Below are 22203 nucleotides of genomic sequence, written 5' to 3'. Positions count from 1 at the left end.
AACTTGGTTGGGAATGTAAATTTGCTTGTTTATGTGTTATTTTTCCGTGGGGGTCTACGATCTCACTGAGGCGTAACCCTGGCGGGCGCTTTGAGAGCGATCCGTGCCAGCGCGGTGCCAAAGCAAACATCCTCCAGCAGTTGGCCAAGACTAGCACGCTGCCATGCCAAGAGAGCCTTTTGTGCCCCCCGAGGTGGGCGGCACAACATATTCGAAACTTTTTGAGGTCTTAAACAAGCGAGCAAGAAGCTTTATGGTTGGTGGAGTTAAAAATACAGAAGGTCATATTGACCCGTGAACATTTTTGCTGTTTGCAAAAAAAGAATGTTAGAAAACACGCAATGATCACTAGTGACACTACGGTAATTGTACATTATTTATTATTGATTTTTGGGGGGGGACAATTCATCTTTTGATTAAAAAAAAAATATATATAGGTGCATTTCAATAAGTTATATTATGTAAAACTGTTCAATTTAATAATAAATAAATAAACATTCTGACCATACGACCTAACCCAAAAAACTGTCCACACAGCAAATTCTGTCGTGTTAAATTGAGTTTAAAATCTAGTGTTAATTATTTTCTTTCTGTTACTAGGTGATTGATTTGGGTGTTATTTCAGCGAGTCAAACTCATTGAGTCCAGGTTGAGTTACCGAAAGACATCCGGGCTCTTTTCTCTGGATTTTAAGGACAACTCTGAGTCTGGATTATTCGGGTTTTATAAGTGAATTAAAATGATACCCGTTCTTGAATTATTTTGTTCATGAGAAAACGTAGAAAAAGCGTGTGGGACATAAAATTTAAAGTTTCCGGATTTTCATGAGTAGTGTAATTTATGTTCATTATTTTTCTGTAAAACTAAAAACAAAAGTGGATATTTTGCCGTACAGGCAATTTGTTTTTACCTTGAGTCGTGCGGGAACTAGGCCTATGAACATGTCTGGTGGCATACTTGTTAATGTTGTTGCCCCCCAAGAGCTAGGTACAAGGTTCGAGTCCCACTGTCTCCATTTGGGTTGGAGAGAAAAAACTTGTCAAGAAGTAACACTAAAACTGTGAGAAATTAACACAAAAAAGAATGAAAATAACACTTTGTGGTTAAAAGTGACAACAAAAGTGTGAGAAATTAATACCCCCAAAAATGAAAGGAAACAACACTTTTAAGTGTTAAAAAAATAACACTGTTAATGTGAAAAAATAACACTGATAGGTGAAAGTAAACTAAACACTTTAAAGCGCAAAAAGTTATTTGATGTGTTAAATAATAACACTGCGGGTGTTGTAATTTCACTCTATCAATGAGTTAAATGTTTACACTTTACACTCCAAAACTGGTGAGAGAGAGAAAAAAAACTCAGGGGAAATGTTAAATTTAACACTATGGGAGTTAAATTTACACTTCTGATTTGACAGAAATTAGGTCAGCAAAAATTTGGAAGAGCTAAAAACATCTTCAAATTCGCACAAGTGTAAGAAAATCAAAATGATATCTCATGGTGTCAGATTAGTTACTGACGCACTAACTTGATCCCACCATGGGAACCTTACTCCATTCACCATGAACACTAAAAGGAAAGGCATATTAGAAATGTACGTTTTGGGGATTGGGACTGAAATGAAATAGTTCCATCATGCCTCTCAAAGCATTATGTTTATCCAACTGTGTCTTTTTTCTTTTTCTTTTTTTTTTTACATATGGAACATCCTCTTTGATGTGTTCATCCCCCCGTTTTTGGTTACTGTCTCTGCTCACTCCAGGAGCGAACCTCCTCCTGGCAGGGATTCCGTTCTCCTTATTCTTTACAGTTGGTTGCCACAGTTTGCATCATGCCGAGTTCCCTTTGGCCAGTGGCGGCGAGCGTACATTCTCGCCTCGTCTTTTGGTGCCCCGAGGAGGGGTTTTTTTCACGCTCGAGTTTCTTAACAGGCGTCTGAAAGCGAGGCCGTTTAACACAAGATATCTTTTTGGGTGGCACCTGAGATTTTGCCTTCCCGTCAAATCACGGAGTTCTTATTTGGCTGTACAATTCTGTGAGTGATAACTGCTTCACATCTGCGCTGCATGCAGTGCACCAACGTCTGACAGGTGGCAGCTATTCCAGCTCAGTTGTCATTAGATTGTGCAGGTGAACCTAAACGAGTATCCTTTGACTTAACAATAATAACAATAATAATTATAGGAGGCCTTTTTTTTTTTTTTTTTTTTACAGAAATTAAAAGAGTTCCAAGATGTAAGTTCCTTGAAATGTTGGGGTCAAAAATCCACAAAGGATCAGGAATGACAATAACACATGACATCCACTTGTTTCACTGCTTGAAATACTTTCAACTACCAACAAATCTAGTGACTGTTCTTTTATATAATAATAAAAAATGAATGAATGGAGTGGATTCCGATTTATTTTTTTTCCGGTTAAGAATGATTTTTCATTCGAAATGATTTTATTGACAATGATTCTTGCTCCATTTTTTTTGATGTGCGAAGAATTGTTATGATCTACTCCAGTCTGACTCGCTAATGCTAATTAGCGCGCTACTCGCGGCACTTTTATCACTCAAAAGAACGGCTCCACACTGCAAAAAAACAACTTTTATTGAAATAACTTGATTGTGACTTTTTCCTTCTACTCTCCAATGTGGCTACAACTTAACAGTGTATCAGACCGCGTGGAACCACACTGCCCCTAAGTGGCCAGAACAAGTACAACATGAACAGCGCTCCCAATAAAGGCACACACAAACAACGGCAAGACAGTATAAAATAATTTAAATAAAAACGATTTTGGGACATTTAAAATCGATTCTGAATCGTACTAAATGTGAATCGCGATTCTCATGAGAATCGATTTTTGGGCACACCCCTAAAGCTTAGTGACAAGCAACAAATCAAGCAACTACTTTTCAAAAAACACGACTAGCAACACGACTAGCAACACGACTAGCAACAAAACTAGCGACAATTTTTCAAAAGAATGACTAGCAACAAAACTAGCATTTTTTTTTAAGTGTCAAGTTACATATCTAGTGACTATTTTTCAAAAAAGCAACTAGCACTAACTCTTACGAATATTTTTGAGAAAACGCAACTAGCAACAGATATATTGGCCTTTTTTATTTTATTTTAATTTTTTTTAGAAACTAGCAATAAATCTAGTGACTAGTTGACTTTGGCAACAAATTTAGCAATTACCGGTATTCTAAAAAAAATAATAATAATAAAAAATAAAAGGAGCGAGCAACAAATCTACCAACAGTTTTCTACAAAAAAAGCAATGAGAAACAATCTATCGACTATTTAAAAAAAAAAAGTGCCACGCAACTAATTTGGAAAATACCCGCATTTGCTTGCAATGAGACACCGTGCTAAGACTGCAGCTATGTTTAGCTATGCGCTATGACATGATAGCATTTCACACAGTGTCGTCCAACCGTTGCTGCTGAGTCAGGGGCGGAGCAACTGTGTGTGTGTGGGGGGGGGGGGGGTGTTTATGAACTAACAAACTATGATACCATTATAAGGCAAAATTTAAGAGGGGCTAACTAACAGACACATGAGCTAACTGTCGATGTATTTGTAATTATTAGTAAACAAGTCACTTTTGCATGATGTGCCTCCATTGAACAAAAAATATTTGTGCTAAAGGGGTATCAAAGCCCGTGTACGAAAATCAGCGCAGGCGGCTCATTCATTGTTGTGCTGCATTATTGCAAATGGCGGCGCATCAAAGGAGCCATTACACTTGACTGCTGGCCACAACACAGTCACCTGCTGCTAATTTGCTGGTGGAGTATCATCGACACGCCGCCATCAAAGGCGGCGAGCGGCGGGCCACTGAGTCGCTTTTGTGTGGCGAGAGAAAAGCTCTTGTGAACGCCACATCACACGTTACGCACTTCGCGTTGGGCCAAGTGGGCTCGACAGGCGCTGGTGAGTATACTCGCGTCCGAAAGGAAGCTTTACTGCTACCATGACAACAATAGCTCTACATATATATATATATATATATATATATATATATATATATATTTTTTTTTTTTTTTATTCTTATTGTTTCAGCTTTTACTTACAACTTGTGTTGTTTGGCTTATTTACACAAAAAAATGCCTCACCAAATGTGAAGACAAAGACATTAACACGAAATTAATGTATGTTTGAGTTGTTTAATGGATGATTAAGTCATTATTGAAAGGGACCGGCGGGGGTTCACAGCATAAAAGGCAACAGATGCGTCATGTCTTCCTTCTCCAGTGATGATGATGAAGAATGACAGACGTGCGCGCGCACACACACACACACACACACACACACACACACACACACACACACACACACACACACACACACACAGGGGGAGGGGCAGGAGGCTGAACTGCATTTCCCATGGGTCCTTGTGCCCACAGATGGCAGACTGGATGAAACAATTGACCCCATGTGCCCCCAGCCGCTTTCGCCGAAACTCATTGGTGTGTGTGTGTGTGTGTGTGTGTGTGTGTGTGTGTGTGTGTGTGTGTGTGTGTGTGTGTGTGTGTGTGTGTGTGTGTATGTGTGTGTGTTTAAGCGGGGGTGGTAGCTGCGAATAGAGGCATCATTTGAAAAATGTCAAAACAGTTTACATTTTTCCTTTGTATAACAAAAAGTAATTGTTTTCCCTCATTACTGTAACCATAAGATAAGATGTTGCATTATTTTGCCAAAGAACGTGTTCTGCATCAAAGTGACCTTTTTAACTCGTCCTTCCATTCTTTACGACTTATTCAACCGATTCAGGCGAGTGCTGTCACTAATCGAATATTTCTAGAATCCATTAATCTATCTTTTATTCAATTGATTAATTGACTAATCGGATTCGTTTTAATTTTGCATTGAGCATTTTTCCCCGATTAATGTTTATTAACCAGTGATTGGTGTTTATTTCGTACTTTGTGTTCGTGTAGTGAAAAAAATATATATATATGTTACAGATTGGGTCAATGTTTTTCAAAGTAAAAACAGATGTTTGCAAATGTGTAAATTTGATTAAACACAGAAGATAATCAGTCTTAGTCTTCTTTCATGAAAGACTACAGAAATCAGTGAACTATTACTGTTGTTGATATGCTGAAATCAGAGGATTTAGACAAATTTAAATGTAAAAAATGGCTCCAAACAATTACTCAATTATTAAAATAGTTGTCGATTCATTTGATAATCGATTACTTGGTTAATTTTGACAGCTCTAATTCAGACCTAAAACCCGTACATTTTTCAGTATTAGACATTTCACATGCCAACATTCATATAGATCAATGCAGGTATCTCTCTCTCTCTCCAAAAAAAAGAAAAAAATGATCAATGCAGGTATTTTGTGTATTGTTTTGCAATTTCAGTACTCAGAAGTAATTTGTTACGTGTTACATGACATCCCCTCTTCTTGGTTTTCTTCGCTCGTGTCTTCTCTGGTTTGCATCTTCTTCCACAGATCGTGTCATCGACAATTTGTGTGGTTCTCCTCTTCGCGTCTCCAGTTTGCGTTCTGTTTGGTTGACGTCTTTGTCATTTTGTGCTTCTATGGCTTGCGTCTTCTTCCTTGGCTTATGTCTTCTGCAGCTTGCGTGTTCTACTACAGTTCGGATCTTCTAAGGTTTGCGTCTTGCAGTTTGTTTCTTCTATAGTTTGCATCAACATCTTCCATGGTTTGGGGCGTCTTGTCCTCGACGGTTCGTGTCTTCCTCAGTTCGTGTTATCTACAGTTCGTGACGTCTCCTATGGTTTTGTGTTTTTATCGTCTTCTTCTATGGCTTATTTTGTCTTTATTTTCTTCTACAGTTTTTCTCTCCTAGCCGTGTTTGCATCTGCTACAGATTGCATTTTCTTCGATTCACAACTTCATGTAATCCTGCAATAGTTTGAATCTTTCTGTCAATTTCTTCTACAGTTCATGTTTTCTTCTGTGGTTTGGTCTTCGCAAAAATGGTTGTGTTTTTTTATGGTTCATGAATCTTCCAAGGAATCTTGAAAGGTTTATCTCTTCTAAGATTTGTGTCTCCTATGATTTACTTAAGTTGTATATATATATATTAGGGGTGTGAATTGCCTAGTACCTGCCGATTCGATTCGTATCACGATTCATCGGTCACGATTTGATTCGATAGCGATTAATCCTGATGCAAATCTATAAATTGATTATTGCGATTTTTTTTTTTTACTCAAATTTAGAAAATACTAATCAGTAAACTTGTACATGTACACTGTAAGATTTGTATGAAAATGTATTTATTTATTTACAGGTTGCAGTCTGTTTCATGTTTGAACAGCACTGACATAAAAATATTAAGGCTTAATGTTCCATTAATGTTCCATTAATATAACATTCTTCCATGCTTAATGTGTGAATCCTAACACTAAGTAAGACGTTTTGTTGAATATTCCCATTAAAAAAAAATTTTTTTTAAATCAATTCGGCCGATAGGAATCGATTCGAGAATTCCGCGCTGTAATATCGCGATATATTGCCGAATCGATGCCGAACACCCCTAATATATATATAGATATATATACGCACTTGACGCTTGCTCACATCTTTTTTTCAACAAAACCATTGCTACTTTCAGAGATGCTACATTTGGTAGTAACTGTAATACAAATTTGAAAATTGGAAGTATAACTAACCATCTAAACTCATGTTTGTCGGTTGACTATATCCCTCATTTTGAGTGCGTAGATTGAAGAAAACCCTTTGTAAAGTTGTGCACCAAAATCTTGTTAAATTGTCCAAATGATCCATCTTATGATGAGCGTAAGTACTAAACTTGAATGAAAGCCACACGTTTTGTTCCCAACGTGTCCTTGTTCGATTGTTTTGAGCAAATACGTTGGGCCAAAGGTCTGCTGGGAATGTTTATCCTCCGTATACTGGAAAGAGGATTTGCAACACAACAGACCCTGCTCAGAAGAGTAGCACCCGAAGGCACCGCGGGTGTGAAGAATTGCATCGTACATTTGGACCTTGAATACAAGAGACAGCCAGAGTGCGCTTAATTGCAGCTGGAGAGTGGAATCCTGCAGATTGTATCATTCAAACACGAATAAATGCTTTTTATGCACGAGTCCGATAACAAATGAGCTATTTGCTGGCATTTTTGCATATGGCATATGGTATGCATGAACATGATACAACCCCCCACGGGCGGAGAAGGAGACTTTCGCTTTCAATCAGCTCGCGTGATGGCGTCAAAGGGCGACGCCACGCAACCGAGGAGCTGCTAGCGCCAATTTAGCAAACAAGCTTTCATTTGATTAAAAATCACACACACACAGTTTGCAGCCTTAAAGCCTCCTCCAACTTCCAATACGGTACATCAGGGAAAGACGACAATACATTGGCAGGGTTTTTCCTGTGTACAACATTCAGAGGCGGCCACCTCCAGCCTGAGTGACTGATAATGAATGAATGCTTTAACATGATAATAGTCATATTCTTATTGGAACTATTATTCTTATTATTGAAACATGGAATTATTATATGTTGCCTGTAAAAAAAAAAAATTAAAGCGAGTCAGTTAAATTTACAGAATACATCCACGTCATGGCGCATGGTCAGGATTAGGGATGTTCGATACCACTTTTTCCCAACCGATACGCAACTCTTGAGTATTCACCGCTACTGATACCAAATACCGATACCACTAGTATATAAAATTCCTCACCCATAAATGACAGAAGATTTTAAAGAAAGGCCTATACATCCCAATATACTATTTTTTCTTACAATTGCATGAAGTTAATGGCAACTTTGTATTCATATAATTTCTAATTCCTTGTCCCTAATCGTAAAACGGCCTCCGTGAGCACCGATACCTTAAAATAAGACTGGTATTGGCACCGATACCGATGCCTGGTATCGGTAGTCACCCATCATAGTCAGGATGATACCACCTCTGCCTCAATTTGAGCCAGTAAAAACCCTGATTGCTCTTTGTTAGCATAACATATCAGCTAATTTAACACAAAGCTATTCTTAGGCAAATTTTATAGGCTAATTTTGAGAAGCAAAATGGCAAGTCAAAATTAATTGAGTTATGCTTTCTTGCTAGCACTAATCTAGCATAAATTACATTTTGTTATGGCTCACAAAAGCTCACAAGCAGGTTTAATAAGAAAAAAATAAATTAATAAAAAAAGAATCTAATATATTGGAAAGCCACGGTGGGCCTCTGAGGACACGCCGATGCATCAGGGGAAATCATTCGCAACACGTTTAATTGACATTAAACAATACTGAGAGGAAAATGTACACACAGTCACACGCTTGCTCACGCGCACACACGGTTTCACAAATACTCGGACTCACACTGTACAGTGTGGTTGACAATGTCCGGCTGCGCCCTGATTGGCCCAAGCGGCTTAATCACGCTAAGCCTCGTCACATGCCGCCGAGAGACAAACAATCAAAATTTTCCCAGCCCCGATACTGACCTCCAAGCCTGGAGTGTTCTATGCAAACTTTTATTGACAGCAGGATGGACATTTTGACAAGTATTTTTTATTTTTTTTGGTCAAGACATTTTTCCCGCATGTGATATTGCTTTGTGTAAAGGGTGCCGTAGTCTACCGTGAATAAAACCGTCTTTTGCCGTCCCAGTAGTCTTGAACGTAGAATTAGGTGGACTAAGTTAAGCCGCTTTCATGATTCAGTTTTTCATCTGTTGGAAAGTGGTTATTTAGTCACCTCAGTGTATTTCCTCCTAAGGCACAAAGAAATAAAATTGCATTTACTGTATTGATAGAAGAGAATAGGGAAGCGTATGTTTGCTCCGAGCGACCCCAAAAAACTTTCTCATGAATAAATTTACATTTTTCCCCATTCAAACTTTGAGAGCTCGTCGCTGTTGTCGGCTCTTCCCGGGGAAATTAGACGATTGTGAGATGGCTGAAATTGAATTGAAATATTTCAGAGTAAGAAGCGGGAAGTTGGAAAGACCGCAGACTACGAATATTTTATAATCATAATGTTTGTGCGCAAGTCCTGGATCATATAGAAAGTGGCTTGAGGTTGTTGTTTAGCGCTACTGTATTGCACTAGCTTTCAATTTTCATGACAGTGCATTAACTATGCCAGGCCACTAGTTGGCAGTGAGTTAAAACATTGTGTATTTGTATGTATCAGGAGCTGTTAACTGTCAATATGATATCAAAACACAAACACCCTTTTAGTGGCTTCTCAAAGCGAAACGTGATTATTTCCCACGTCCAAGCTGTCTTGAACGCAGCATCTGTTGAATTATTATAAACCCCCTTTCACGTGGTGAAAATCATCACTTGATCTGATTTGAATTATTTATTTATTTTTAATCTCCCCCGCAAATTTGCGGGCTTTGGAGGTAGCATTAGATGCAAAATGACAGACCCTTTCACATAAACTCAGACTCATGTCCTTGGATGCATCCCGGCGTGCACGCCTAGAAATCCGAGGAAAAGTCGACGAGTTGAAAGGTTGTCTCATAAGCCCCGCAGACCTAATTCAGAGCAGGCTTCTGCCAGTTCACCATCGCTAATCTGTTTGTTTTGCTCGCTGACAGGACCTTTATAAGCGTATGCGCAATAGGACCGTTATATGCGTGTGTGTGAGAAACAATGGCGAGCAGTGTTCCGTTGAGCCAAAAGCTGACTGGGGATCAGCGGCGCATTAATCCATCATCATGAGACACAGCAGCCCATTTAGGCGACAAACTAGTTGGGCGTGAATTAATTGTCGTCCTCTGCTCGTTTCCTGCTATGGAGAAAAACAAGGCCTGGTCATCATTCAATATCCCTCACACAAAACTATTTTGTTCCTTACCAAATGAAGTCGTTTAAGCAGCAAACTAGTTGGGGCTGAATTAATTGCCCCCCTCTACTGGTTTTTATCTACTTTTTTTTTTTATCCACCAGGCTTGGTTAAAATTCAAAACCTTTGCGCTCTTATTATTAGCCCCATGACGCATTTGCTACAGCAGTGAGTTAAGTCAGCATACTAGTCGGGCCTGAATGAATCACCCGTTCTGCTAGTTGTGGCCAAGTTGAGAAAACAGCCCACAAGGGCAAATCATCATTAAAAACTTTCCGCAAAGGACTATTTTATTCCTTATTAAATGATATGTTGTAGTTGTTGCAGCATCCTGTTTAGGCAGCAAACTAGTTGGGCCTGAAATAATTTCACCTTATGCTGGTCGCTGCCTCTTAGAGAGAAAAAAAGTCCACAAGTCCCAGTCATAAGGCATCATTTAAAATTAAACAGCACTTCCTTTTCTTATTGCTTCCCTAACAAGATTTACGCAACAGCAGCCCGTCCAGGCAGCAAACTATAAAGTTCACATACACTAAACAAATATGAAGACTGGAAATAGCAAGAAGAAAACCTGAGAGAGAAAAAAGCCTAGTAGGTCTGAGACATTTGTGAGTCTGTCAGGCAGTTAACTAGTCAGGCCTGAATAATTGCAATACATGCCCAGAGCTGGTTGGTGCCTAGTAGAGAAAGAGAAAAAACACACAAGTCCTGGTCGTACATCAAACTTGGCTCTCTCTTTACCTGCTGACATATTTGTTACAGCAGCCCGATTAGGTAGCAAACTACTGTAGTTGGGTTTGTATCAATTATGCCCTCTGCTCAATGCCGTTGACCTGAGAATGCACAAAGCCTGGTCAACCAACATATTGCGAAACAAAACTTTTATTCCAACCAAATGATATATTTGCTACATCAGTCATTTTTAAACAACACATTAGTCGGGCCTGAATTAATTACACCCTCTGCTTGCTCCACAAAGCCTGGTCAGAACTCAAAATCTTCCCACACAAAACTTTGTGCACTAATTGTTTCCCTACTTACATATACAGTACAGCAGCTCGTTTAGGCAGCAAACTATTGGGTCTGAATTCATTGTGTTTGTTGAGGCTTAGTAGAGAAAAACAGTCTCCAGGGCCTGGTCATCATTCAAAAAGCTTTCCACACAGGTACAGGCTCACAGGATGGATGATTAATTTAAGCAATTTCTCTGTGTAGAACTTGGACACACTATATAAACAAGAGACATGAAGTCCTCGGTACTCTTTATGCAAGCAGAGGTGATACAGTGCAGCAGACCCGTCGCTTCGCCGCTTGCCTTTGAAGACCAACGCATGAAAACGCACGCACGTGAGCTACCGTTTGAACGGTGTGCATCCTCTCACATTATCCTCACGTCAGCTATTTCGGGTTAGTTACGCCGCGTTGCCTCATTAGCAGACCCTTAGGACAAGCCAGACGCTAGCATTTTCGTGGAGCACTTTCGACTTGGTGAAGCAGCATGTGGCTCATTAGCCAAGGTTATTTTTGCACGACTCGTTCCTAGGAAACACCTTCGCCCAGGAAACAAATCGCTGTCATCACTCATCATGCCAAATGAGCATCAGGCCAATGGTATGCTGTCACAAATTAGATCATGATATCAATAATCACGATTATTAGTAGATCAAGATAGCTGATATCACAATAACCCAACATCAGGATTGCATGACAATACAATATTCCAACGTCACATTAAAACGAGAGCATCATATCATGATAGCATGATGTCGGAATGTCATAATAGCAAGCTTTTGTTTTATTTCGGCAAACGCTGTTGCCGTGGCAACGTGCTGTTTAGCATGAAAAATGATGCTGATTTGGATGGTCTATGAAGCAGACCATTTCACCTAAACCTACGAAAATGATCACAGTATGTCAAGATCACAATATCAGACTATCACAATAGCATGAGTTCAGAAAAGCAGAATAGTACATCACAAATTTAAAAAAATATATATAAATTGAGAACGATTACAGTATCACGATATTGCGCTCTGTTATCAAGACATCACAATATCACGGTATGGACAGATATCACCTTTCTCCATTATATAACGATAGAAAAAGTGCATAATCTTCTGATTGTATGAGAGCGCAATATCACGAGATGAGAATGACGATAGCCTGATTTCACAATCGCATGTGATTAGAACATCACCATAGCATGATAACACAATATTAGAACCTTGTGATGTCACAATGGGGCATATGCCACGGAGGACTGGAGGCGGGACTTCCGACTTCCTGGTTTTCCACACATCAGCTTTGTTTCCGTTTCCTGTTTGCGACGTGTGGGCCGCGTCCCAGTCCCAGCGAGTGTTGGAACGCGGCCATCAGTGGCCGGAAACGACTCTGATGTGTGGAAGTCGGAAGTCGGTGGCATCTTCCCCATTTCCCGGTAATATGTTCGCATGGTACCACGATTATCGCAATAGCACAATATAAAAATGTTAACGATAATACTCGTAGATTCGACGATTATCATGATATCACAAAATCATCATGCAACTTCTCATTGGTCAGAAGAAACATAAAATAATCATTTAATAAGTTACTTTTTGCCCATATATTTAACTATAAATATAAAAGTCAATAAACCAACTCATTTATTTTGTAAAGATTATAGATGCACCTCCTCGGTTTTAATCGGTCAGCAGCAATATTAAACAACGAGATCCTGATATTTTTATCTTGCTAATATTATAGGAGCACTTCATCCCATTACAAAATCAACAAATTTATTATCAAAGCCGCTCTGCCTGGACTCAAGAGCCGTCGAAGCGAGGGGGGGGAGAAAAATTCTAAAAGATCAAAGATGCAATTGAAATGCTTCTCCAGAATGTTCGAATCAGATCAAGAGAGGCGAGGTGACATCTCAGAACAATATATCATAAAAGGGATATTACATTTGGACAGATCATGTTTATGTAAAGCTACTCTGGGCTTAAATAACAACAAAATAAACATGGCAGACCAAATAAATCTACTACATCTAATATCTAATTAATGTCCGTAGTGTATATAGCATATTTGATGTTTAAAAAGACAACATACAACACATTAGCTTTGTGGGCCGCGACAACTGGTCTCCCAGTGAATCCTCGTGTGCGACCACTCATGGGGGGGACGTAAACATTAGCTTCATTATGTACACTCCAGGGGGTCCGAGGAGGCGGGAGGAGGGTGACACGATGAGTCACCGCAGCCGCAAAAAAAAAAAAAACTCCATCCATCCTCGTTGTTCATGTGGAGGCAGCGTTGCAGAAGGCGATTAGCGGCTAGCAACCCGGCGGAACCGCCGCCACCTACCCGCCCGCTAACTATCAATGAAAGTGATAAAAACATTATTTCCCCAAGGACAAACTGAGACGTCCATGTTACATTTTAGCCATTTTTGTCATTCCTGTTTACAACGTGAAATACAGAAAAAGATCAAACATGACGTGTGACACCTGGAGTTGATACTTTATAATATTATTTATGCTATAATATACAATGAAGATACAAGTTTCATGAATTCCATGACCACAAACATTTGTTCACATTATTACAAAATAAGACAATGATAATGACATTCAAACCGCACCACTCACACAAATAAATCTACCTATTTTTGCAGATTTTTCTCTCTGCTGTGAAGTTAAACAAACACTAAAAAGGACAAAGAAATGTCAAACAGTCAAATGTTCTGCTTGTAAGTTCATATTTTGAGGGACCCCATTCATTATATTAAGGATGTTCAATAACAATCTTTTTCAGTCCGACACCAGTACGAGTACTCAACTCTTGAGTAGTCATCGATACCAAGACCAAGTACCGATACCAGTAGTACTTTTGATGCAAAAAAAAATTATTTTAAAGAAAGATCTCTACATGATCCCAATATAGAATGTATCCTTGAAATTGCATGAAATTAATTTTGCATAAAATCCAGCCAATCAGATCGGTGTAAAGTCTATAATCGACCGATTAATCGGACTCAAAAAATCCATATCGGTGGTGCCCCAATTGCGATATTATTGCTGGCAAAATATCACATTAATATCGCAAGTTATTCTGCGGTTCTCACCGCAGACAGCAACTACACAACATCCCTGATGCCAACATTAAATCAAATTACACACGACTGACATAATTAACTCATCTGTTTATCAGATGCATCCCTAATAGACGCCCTGACAGTGTTGACGGAACATAAAAACAGTGTACCAAATAGCACTGCAGCTTTGTCCTTGTTTAACCTTCCACAGCATTCCGTCACAACTGTGTGCGTGCGTGTACGCGCGCGCGCGCGCATGCGTAGGATGTGAGCAGGGTTCATAGCTGCAATCACTGGGAAGAGTCTATTTCCTGGAGAGAACATACAGTCCTGCTGCTTACTGCATTGTTCACACCTCCAACATGTCTGCCAACATGCGCATGTGTGTCTTACTTGAAAACACGATTAATTGTCAGTGACATCGCGCGCGCGCACACACGCGCGCGCACACACACGCGCATGCGCCACTTTGTTAGCATCAACACTCCACTGCAGTATGCAGCGTGATGAATAACGACACTTCGATATACTTCAAGGAAAAGCAGATGCGTGTGCGTGCGTGTGCGCGTGCGGAGCCGAGGGACAACGACGAACTAGGCCAGCATGAATTTAAAATCAGGCCTGCCAGGCAATGATGTGGGCTGCAAGAGGGAAGCAGTGCGCGCGCGCGTGTGTGTGTGTTACAAGACAATGTGCAGTGCAGAAGAAGGTGCAGGACAGTAAAGCATCGCTTTGTACTCTCATTAATCAATTGTGAGGCATACACGCGCACACACACTTAGTTTCATTACACTGCAGGGGTGTCAACACACACACACACAAAAACACAATCTGAGGACACACACTATAAAAGCAATCCCCCTTACGTACGTTTGAACCAAATAGTGTGGAAACCATGGCGCAAATGGAGCTAACAAGAAGCTTAGCGTAGCCGTTAGTTTAGGGACTAGAGCTGGGGTATATATAATCATTTGGTCTCAACGTATTTCATGTCTATGGACGTCCAACTAATTTAGTATATTGACATATTTCATGTGCTGTACCATATTTAGATAATACTTTCTGTCTTTACACCTCTTGTGTAACAAATCCAAGCGAACGCTCCTTAATGAGAAATTTGAATTTGGTGGACAATTTTTCACAAAAGAGGCTTCAAGCTGTTTTATGGCACTCCAGTTATGTTTACGGTCAAACTAAATATAAAACAGAAAGTTATGCATTGTGTATTGAAAGCAATCGAAGAATGCTACCTTAAAGGCGGCTCTTGAGCTTAATGCTAACAGGGTTTTTCCTGTGTACAAAATTCAGAGGCGGCCACCTCCACCTAATTTACTCGCAACCTCCAGCCTGAGCCACTCATATCGCTCAACACAGTGCACGGTCGGGGGTGCGGGTGCGAGTGTTGGGACTTGGGACGCAGCAGCAGTGGCCGAAAACGGCACGGAAGTCGGAAGTCCGTGACATCTACCCCATTACAGCATTTTACGTCATTTCAGTAGAAATAGTAGAAAATGTGCTATTCTTCTTCGTTTGCGTCTGCATAACTGCCCGCATTATACTGCCTCCCGGTGGACCAAGGCGGGCACATCAGAAGGAGCAGCAAAACGAATTGCACATTAAATCATGACATTCTATTTATGTTACAAGCCTACGTTTGTATAAAGTACAATATCATAGAGTTCTAGTTTTCCTTATTGAAGAGGCAAACATTTTATTTTTGGTGCTGGGGCGGAGCTGAAATGGATTAATGGCACCTGCGCTCATTTCAATGAAGAAAGATGATTTGAGATCCCAGCGTTCTGAGTTATAAGTGTCGACGCGGCACATATTAAACTCGCATGTGAAGGCACCGCTGCACCGCGTCTTAAGGTGAGCGCCTATCGATATGTTGTGAGTGTGTTTGTGTGCGACCTTGGCTCGAGGAGAGAGTGTACGGAGGATAACGAGACCCGGAGGGGGAGAGGCCTCCTGCAGGGCGGACGCGGGAGGGAAAGAGATGCGGAACAAAGTCACGAAAAAGATTAAGTCGTTTTTTTCCCTATCTAAAAATACACGGTGCTACTGTTTGATGTTTAAAAACACTTCAAGAGTGTGGAGAGGGCAAGACAAATCCTAGCATGCGCTACATGGACGATGACATAAGAGGACAGGGCCGTACCAATTTGGATTCTAGGGCAGAGGAAGGGGGTTGCGGGGGGGTCACTTCCATCGAGACGCAATTGACAAAAAGAGAAATTAATAAATTAAACATGAGGATAAAACCGCCCTGCAGCAAAGTGGAGTCTGTGGCGTAACAGTGCGGTCTTATTATTGTCATTTTATCCAAAAGGAGACTAAGGGCAGTGAAAAAAACTGAGTGGCGCAGCGGAGTGGAGACTGTGGCGTACAATAGCATGTCATCCAGAGCTCAGGCACAACAACAACATGCTAAACTCATCGTATCCAAATGAAGAATGAGGGCACTGCAGCCATGTGGAGACAACATACCAAACCAAGGAGTAAACTAAACTGGTCTTACTTTTTTTCCAGTTTATTCCAAATGAGATTAAGGGCAACAAGAAATGTGGCCACCACAGCACATTGGAGACTAGGGAGCTTCAAAGGCAAAATTTGCTCAACTAGCAAGCAAGTACCATAATGTAACAAACGGCCCGCTCGACTGTAGGGACTGCTGCAGCAAAGTGGAGACTGTGGAGTATAACAGTGTGGCATCCACAGCTAAGGCACAGCATTGAGATAGGTCAACATTTGGGCTTGTTTCAGCCATGATAAATCTGCCAACTTCCCACTTGGCAAAGGTAACAAATTAGCATTTTAGCTTGACAGAGTGCTGCAGCAAAGTGGAGTATAATAGAGCAATGTCTAAAGGTAAAATAACACTTGTTTGTGGGCTTATTTTACGCATTTTAGTCAAGAAACTGAGGGCGGCAAGGAAACAGGCGGCTGCAAAATTTGGGAGACTATGGATGATATTATGCAGTGTCCAGAATTCAATTTTAGGCACTACAAAAGGGTTTCCAAAAATTAGCTTTATCATTTTATCCAACAAGAGACTAAGGACAGCGACAGAACAACTGTGCAAGTGCTGCAGCATGGACTTCTCTTCAGCGATGACTTGTTTGAACCTGTTTGAACAATAGGTAGTAGATACAGGATCAATTTATTCAAGAGGAGATTATGGACAACAGGAAAGCCTTTTGCAGCAATGACAAATCTGATTGAACATTTAGCACCAGGTCAACTTCCCTCCTGGCTGAGGTAACAAACGACCTCTATACTCGAGGGTAACAAGAAAACGGGCCACTGCAGCAAAATGGAGAATGTGGAGTATCATAGAGCTTGAATCCAGAACTGCAGCCAACAGGGTTACGCGGATATTAACACGTGGACCTAGTTTCACGATGGCATGATGAAATATCGGACTTCCCGCTTGGAGGAGGTAACAAGCGACAGCGCACTGCGGCAAAATGGAGACTGTGGAGTATAATCCTGACACTTTGAGCTAAAGCACAGCAAGGGGTTAAAATAACGTTAGCATGTGGGATTAGCGTTGTTATTTCAGACAATAAATTGAGGGCAACAAGGAAATGGGCTTCTGTTGCAAAGTGGAGACTGTAGCATATTAACACTGTAAGCTAATGTTAGCATCTGGTCTTATTTTTTGTGATTACATGCAAAAGGAGATTTAGGGCAGCAAGAAAATGGATCACCGCAGCGCTGTGGGAACTAGGGATCTTATTTCAACAATGGCAAATCTGCTTGAAAAGGTACCGTCAACTTCCTGCTTGGAAACCGTTACAAACAACCCCTGTACTTGAGGTTAACAATAACACGGGCCACTGCAGACAAGTGGAGACTGTGGATTACAACGGCACTTCAATCCAGAGCTAAGGCACAGCAACGGGGTACGACGATATTAGCATGTGAGCTATTTCAGGCTTCAGCAATGAAAAATCTACTTGACTTCCCGCTTGGCGGAGGGAGCAAACGACCCAGCGATGCAGCAAAGTGGAGACTGTGGAGTCTCGATGAAGAAGTAAGGAGGGAGCTTAAGTGTGGAAGTGCAGGATGGCAGCAGGTGGTCCGCGGTCTGCAAGATAGTGCTCTAAGAGCAGTGTTGCCATGACAACTGGGATGCTGACATTAATAGCTGTGAGTGTGTGTGTGTGTGTGTGTGGGGGGTGGGGGGGTCACCCTGGTTTTCTTCCTTCCTGTTTGGAGGCAAATCGTTCGGCGAGCGATCCCACCCGACCGGCCATCAGTTACGCCGACGTGATGGAATCAATACGGTCCTTGGTGGTGCGTGGCGGTGCCCGTGCGGTTGCGGGCATAACGGATTTTTCCGCGGCCTGCTGAGGTTTTTTTCTCTCTCGTTTGTCTTCGGCTGCTTTAATTGAAAAGGAACATTCCCTCACAAGGCTGATTAGCGACTGGACGCAGCACATAAGAAGTTCCATTCAGGACTCATTTCAGGAATATTACATAAGCAACTTACGTAGTTGGGCCTAACAGTTTTTTTCCCCCTTTCACACTGTCAATAAAGTCTTTTTTTCCGCAATGTCCCTCGACTCTTTGAAAGGTACAGACAAGGACTCGATGGGGTTTCCCAGGAAGTTCCTGACTTTATGTATGAACTTTAAATTACTTTTCACTCTGCTATGAAAGTGGTCTTTCTATGTACTGCTGAATTGTGTGAAAGGTAGCAACCAGGAATGTGGTGTGGATGGTTTTTAACATTGTCATTTAGCACTTCTTCTTGTAGGTCGACACAGGTAAACGGGTTTTTTCCCTTTCACGCTGCCGACAAAGCCATCCTTTGCGTGAAAGGCACAGAACAGGTAGAAAGTAGGGAACAGGGACTGCTTTTAACTTTGTAAATATCATTTGTTGTAATTTGGCACATTTGTAATCTTCTTAAGGTTTTTTTTCCTCTTTCATCTTTGCCCCGAGTCACTGGGTGTGTGAAAGGAATAGAACAGGAAGAAAGTAGGGACAACTTTAATGTTCAGAAGGGTTTTCCCCCTTTCACACTGCCCATCAAAGCTGCCTTTTTCTCGTCTGTCGCTGCAATGTGTGAATGGTATCCACACTGAACAAAACTGAACATAAACTTTAAGTACTTTCACACTTTCTACCAGCGGCGGCTAAGCTCGTGACTGCTAGCATGTAGCATAGTATGTTTATGGGCCTGCTACCAGAAGCTAATACCACAAACCTGTGCATCCATCTACACTGCGGCTCTATTTACTTTTTTAGTCACTTGCAAGATAGCATTAGCGCTTAGCGTGCCTCTTTAGGCAGACATTTTAAAGCACTTGGATGACAACTATCCATAAGCAGCAGCTCTGACCTCCCTGCGCTTCGTCTGCATGATTCCCCGGCACACTGCAGCATCCTTTTACCTCCTCATCCTCCCCCACCTCCCTCAGACACCCCCCTTTCTCCCCAGCGTCCCCCGCCTTTCCACCTGCTTTTAAATGCACGGCACAGCCCCGACCAACGGCGGTTTAGATATTAGCCTGTGCGGCGTTTTTTTTGTTTTGTTTTTTTAGGGGAGCGGGGGGGATGTCAGTCCACCTGTGAGGAGTGGGGGGGGGGGGGGTGCTCGCAGAATGGTACAGTCCAGCTGTTTGTTGGCTGTCCTTCACTTAAATAGGCCACAGTGGTGAAAGGGGGGTGGTAGAAAAAAAATAACCAAGAAAAACAGCTGCTCTGAGGTCAGCTCTTGAGATAAAAACAACATGGCCGCTCACATGCATGCATGATGCATGTGCGGAGGAAGGGTAGTAGCATAGCGAAGTTTAGCATCACTGCCTGTTTCGTAACCCAAAAAAAAGCAACATTAAAATCTGCTAGGGTGAAGGCTGCGTTAAAACCTACACTAAAACAAAATGGGGGTACACGTGCCACTTTTTTTTTTTTTTGCATTAATGGGGGCTTGTGCAATCCCCCCTCCCTGTCCAAAAACCTTATGACCCTCCACCTATCCTCCACAATGGACGCATAACCATGGATAGCATCATCATGCTAAGTGGGCCTTTGTCCACCTTGGTGCCATTTTGACACCACCTGCACCAGGCACCAAAAAAGAGGGCAAAAGGAGGGGGGCTATTTCTTTTATCGGCGCCATTAAGTCAACAATGGCCGCTCCTGATGAGGATGAGAACGAGGAGGATGAGAGTGAGCGAGAGGGAGGGAGGGGACGCACGCGCTTACTTCATCCATTAAAATTCATATTTAATCGTTTGCGTCCCTGAACAGAAGAAAAAACAAATGACATCATCCCTTCAACAAGAGTCGCCAGGCGTCAAATAAAACATGGAGGAGTCAATGTGTGTGATGGAGAGGGGCGGGTGGTCCACTCACCAGGTTGAGAACAGTCTCCACGATGTCCCGGTTGCTCACCTCGCCGACCTGGATGAGGCCCACCAGCACGGCGAATTTCATCTGGATATTCCTGATCGGGACGGCGGGGTTGATTACGCCGGCCGGCAGCACCACGGAGCCGGCGGCGGCGGCGGACGACGGCATCCTCTCCCCCGGAAGAGCCAGTGGCGGCGGTGGCGGTGAGGAGGATGAGGAGAGGTCGGCGGCCGCCAGCGAGCAAGCCGAGCCCGGTGCTACCGAAAGCGGCTTCTCGCTCGACATTTTCCCAGCCCTCCCTTCGGAGGAGAGGACGGGAACGGGTGTCTCGCACCTGCCCTACAAGCTGAAGCTCGGCGGCGGCGGCGGAGACGGAGACAAACACATCCACCACGCGGGAAAACCCACACTGAGAAGCCAGCGAACGTTCACAAGCGACGCGGGCGTCCTCGCACCGTGCTCGGCTTCATACGGCGGGAAGGGGGGGTTACGGCTCTCTCCTTCGGGGGCCGCGTAAGCGCAAGTCTCGCTCGCTCTCTGTCAGTCAGTCAGTGAGTGAGGTCGACGTCGATGCCAGCGTCCAACAGCGCCATGTTGACGCCCCCTGGCTGCTGTGGGCCGCCGTTTACCGCGCATGCGCACTCGGACACCCTGCTGGTGGAACGCGTCCTCAGTACCGATGCGCGCGTGCGCGCGCACGTAGATGCGCCAGTGACGATGATGCTGTCACATACGAGAAATGAAATAAGCACAATTATTGACGAATTAAAATACAATAAACTGTTTAAATAGATTCAATAAATGAAAAGAAAACATCACAATCAATTAAATACAGTGAATATAATTACAATAAATTAAAAAAATTAACAAAATAATTAAATGCTACACTGTATATCAATGTTATATAATACAATACAATGAAATATTTACTAACAGACACGGCTCCAGGTCTCTCTCTCTCTCTCTCTCTCTCTCTCTCTCTCTCTCTCTCTCTCTCTCTCTCTCTCTCTCTCTCTCTCTCTCTCTCTCTCTCTCCCAGGGCTAAAATGTGTGTGTGGGGGGGGGGGGGGGGCTGAGAAAAATAATTTATAAATATATTTTAGAATATCAAATAAAATGCTGGAGATTATTAACTGGGGACACACTGAAAAAAAATAAAGAAACACTAACAGTAAAGTAAAATTGTTTAGTAAAATATAGTAAAATCAAAACAGTAAATTAATAAAAGACCTTAAAAAAAATTATACAAAATAAGATGACATTAGTATTCAAAAGTAATTCCCAAATAACCAAAACACAAGTCAGCGATTAAAATGAATTAATAACATTACATTTATGAGGACAATTAATAATTACATATTGAAAAATTCTAAAGCTATTATTATTATATATAATATAATGGCTCCATTTTGATTTACAAAAAATAATCATTACTTACCCAAAGCAATAATGAAAAACACTGGACTCATTTGTTTTAACGTAACAAACATTGTACTATTTTTTATTCTTATCTTATACTTATATTTTGATATATTATAAACTTTCATTCCAGTTCCCAACTGGTCAGGGTATTTCTGTTTACATGTACCGTACACACACTCATTCCTAAACATATACTTAACTCATTCACTGCCATAAATTCATTGTTTTTAAAAAAAGATTATTAAAAATGAAAGGCAAGAGGCAATTAAAAAATTTAATTGTAATTAATCGCATGACTTTACTAGTTAACTCACAATTAATCAAAAAAATTACATCTGTTCTAAATGTACAATAAAAAAATTGAGGTTTTCATACTCTTGTTAACAAAAGTGGGGGGGAAAATGTTAAACTAATAGAAATAGTTCAAATGAATTTTTGACATTTATAGCCATCAATGGCAGTGAATGAATAAAAAAAGAAAAAGAAAAGATTATTAAAAATTCAGGGCGTCAGGAGATTAAAGTTTTTA

At 41.4% G+C, this 22203-nt stretch overlaps 1 protein-coding gene across 12 annotated transcripts in view; it reads right to left on the bottom strand.

Moving 5' to 3' along the window:
- Window positions 1-20905, bottom strand: part of nbeaa (neurobeachin a) — a 65052-nt gene extending 44147 nt beyond the window's left edge. For 7 of the 12 annotated variants that reach the window (XM_086097907.1, XM_086097909.1, XM_086097913.1 and 4 more), the window contains exon 1: window positions 20256-20905. In XM_086097907.1, the coding sequence (XP_085954033.1) occupies window positions 20256-20537 (282 nt within the window). In that variant the 5' untranslated portion in view covers window positions 20538-20905. The remainder of the gene's footprint in view (window positions 1-20255) is intronic. The other 5 variants (XM_086097908.1, XM_086097917.1, XM_086097910.1 and 2 more) reach the window with 1 other exon arrangement.
- Window positions 20906-22203: the final 1298 nt, after the last annotated feature.

The sequence above is a fragment of the Leptonotus elevatus genome, chromosome 16, assembly GCF_054856555.1.
Source record: "Leptonotus elevatus isolate MCC_2025b chromosome 16, RoL_Lele_1.0, whole genome shotgun sequence".
Taxonomy (NCBI): Eukaryota; Metazoa; Chordata; class Actinopteri; order Syngnathiformes; family Syngnathidae; genus Leptonotus; species Leptonotus elevatus.
The sequence above is the reverse complement of the archived record's forward strand: the minus strand, read 5'-3'. Positions and strand labels throughout refer to the sequence as shown.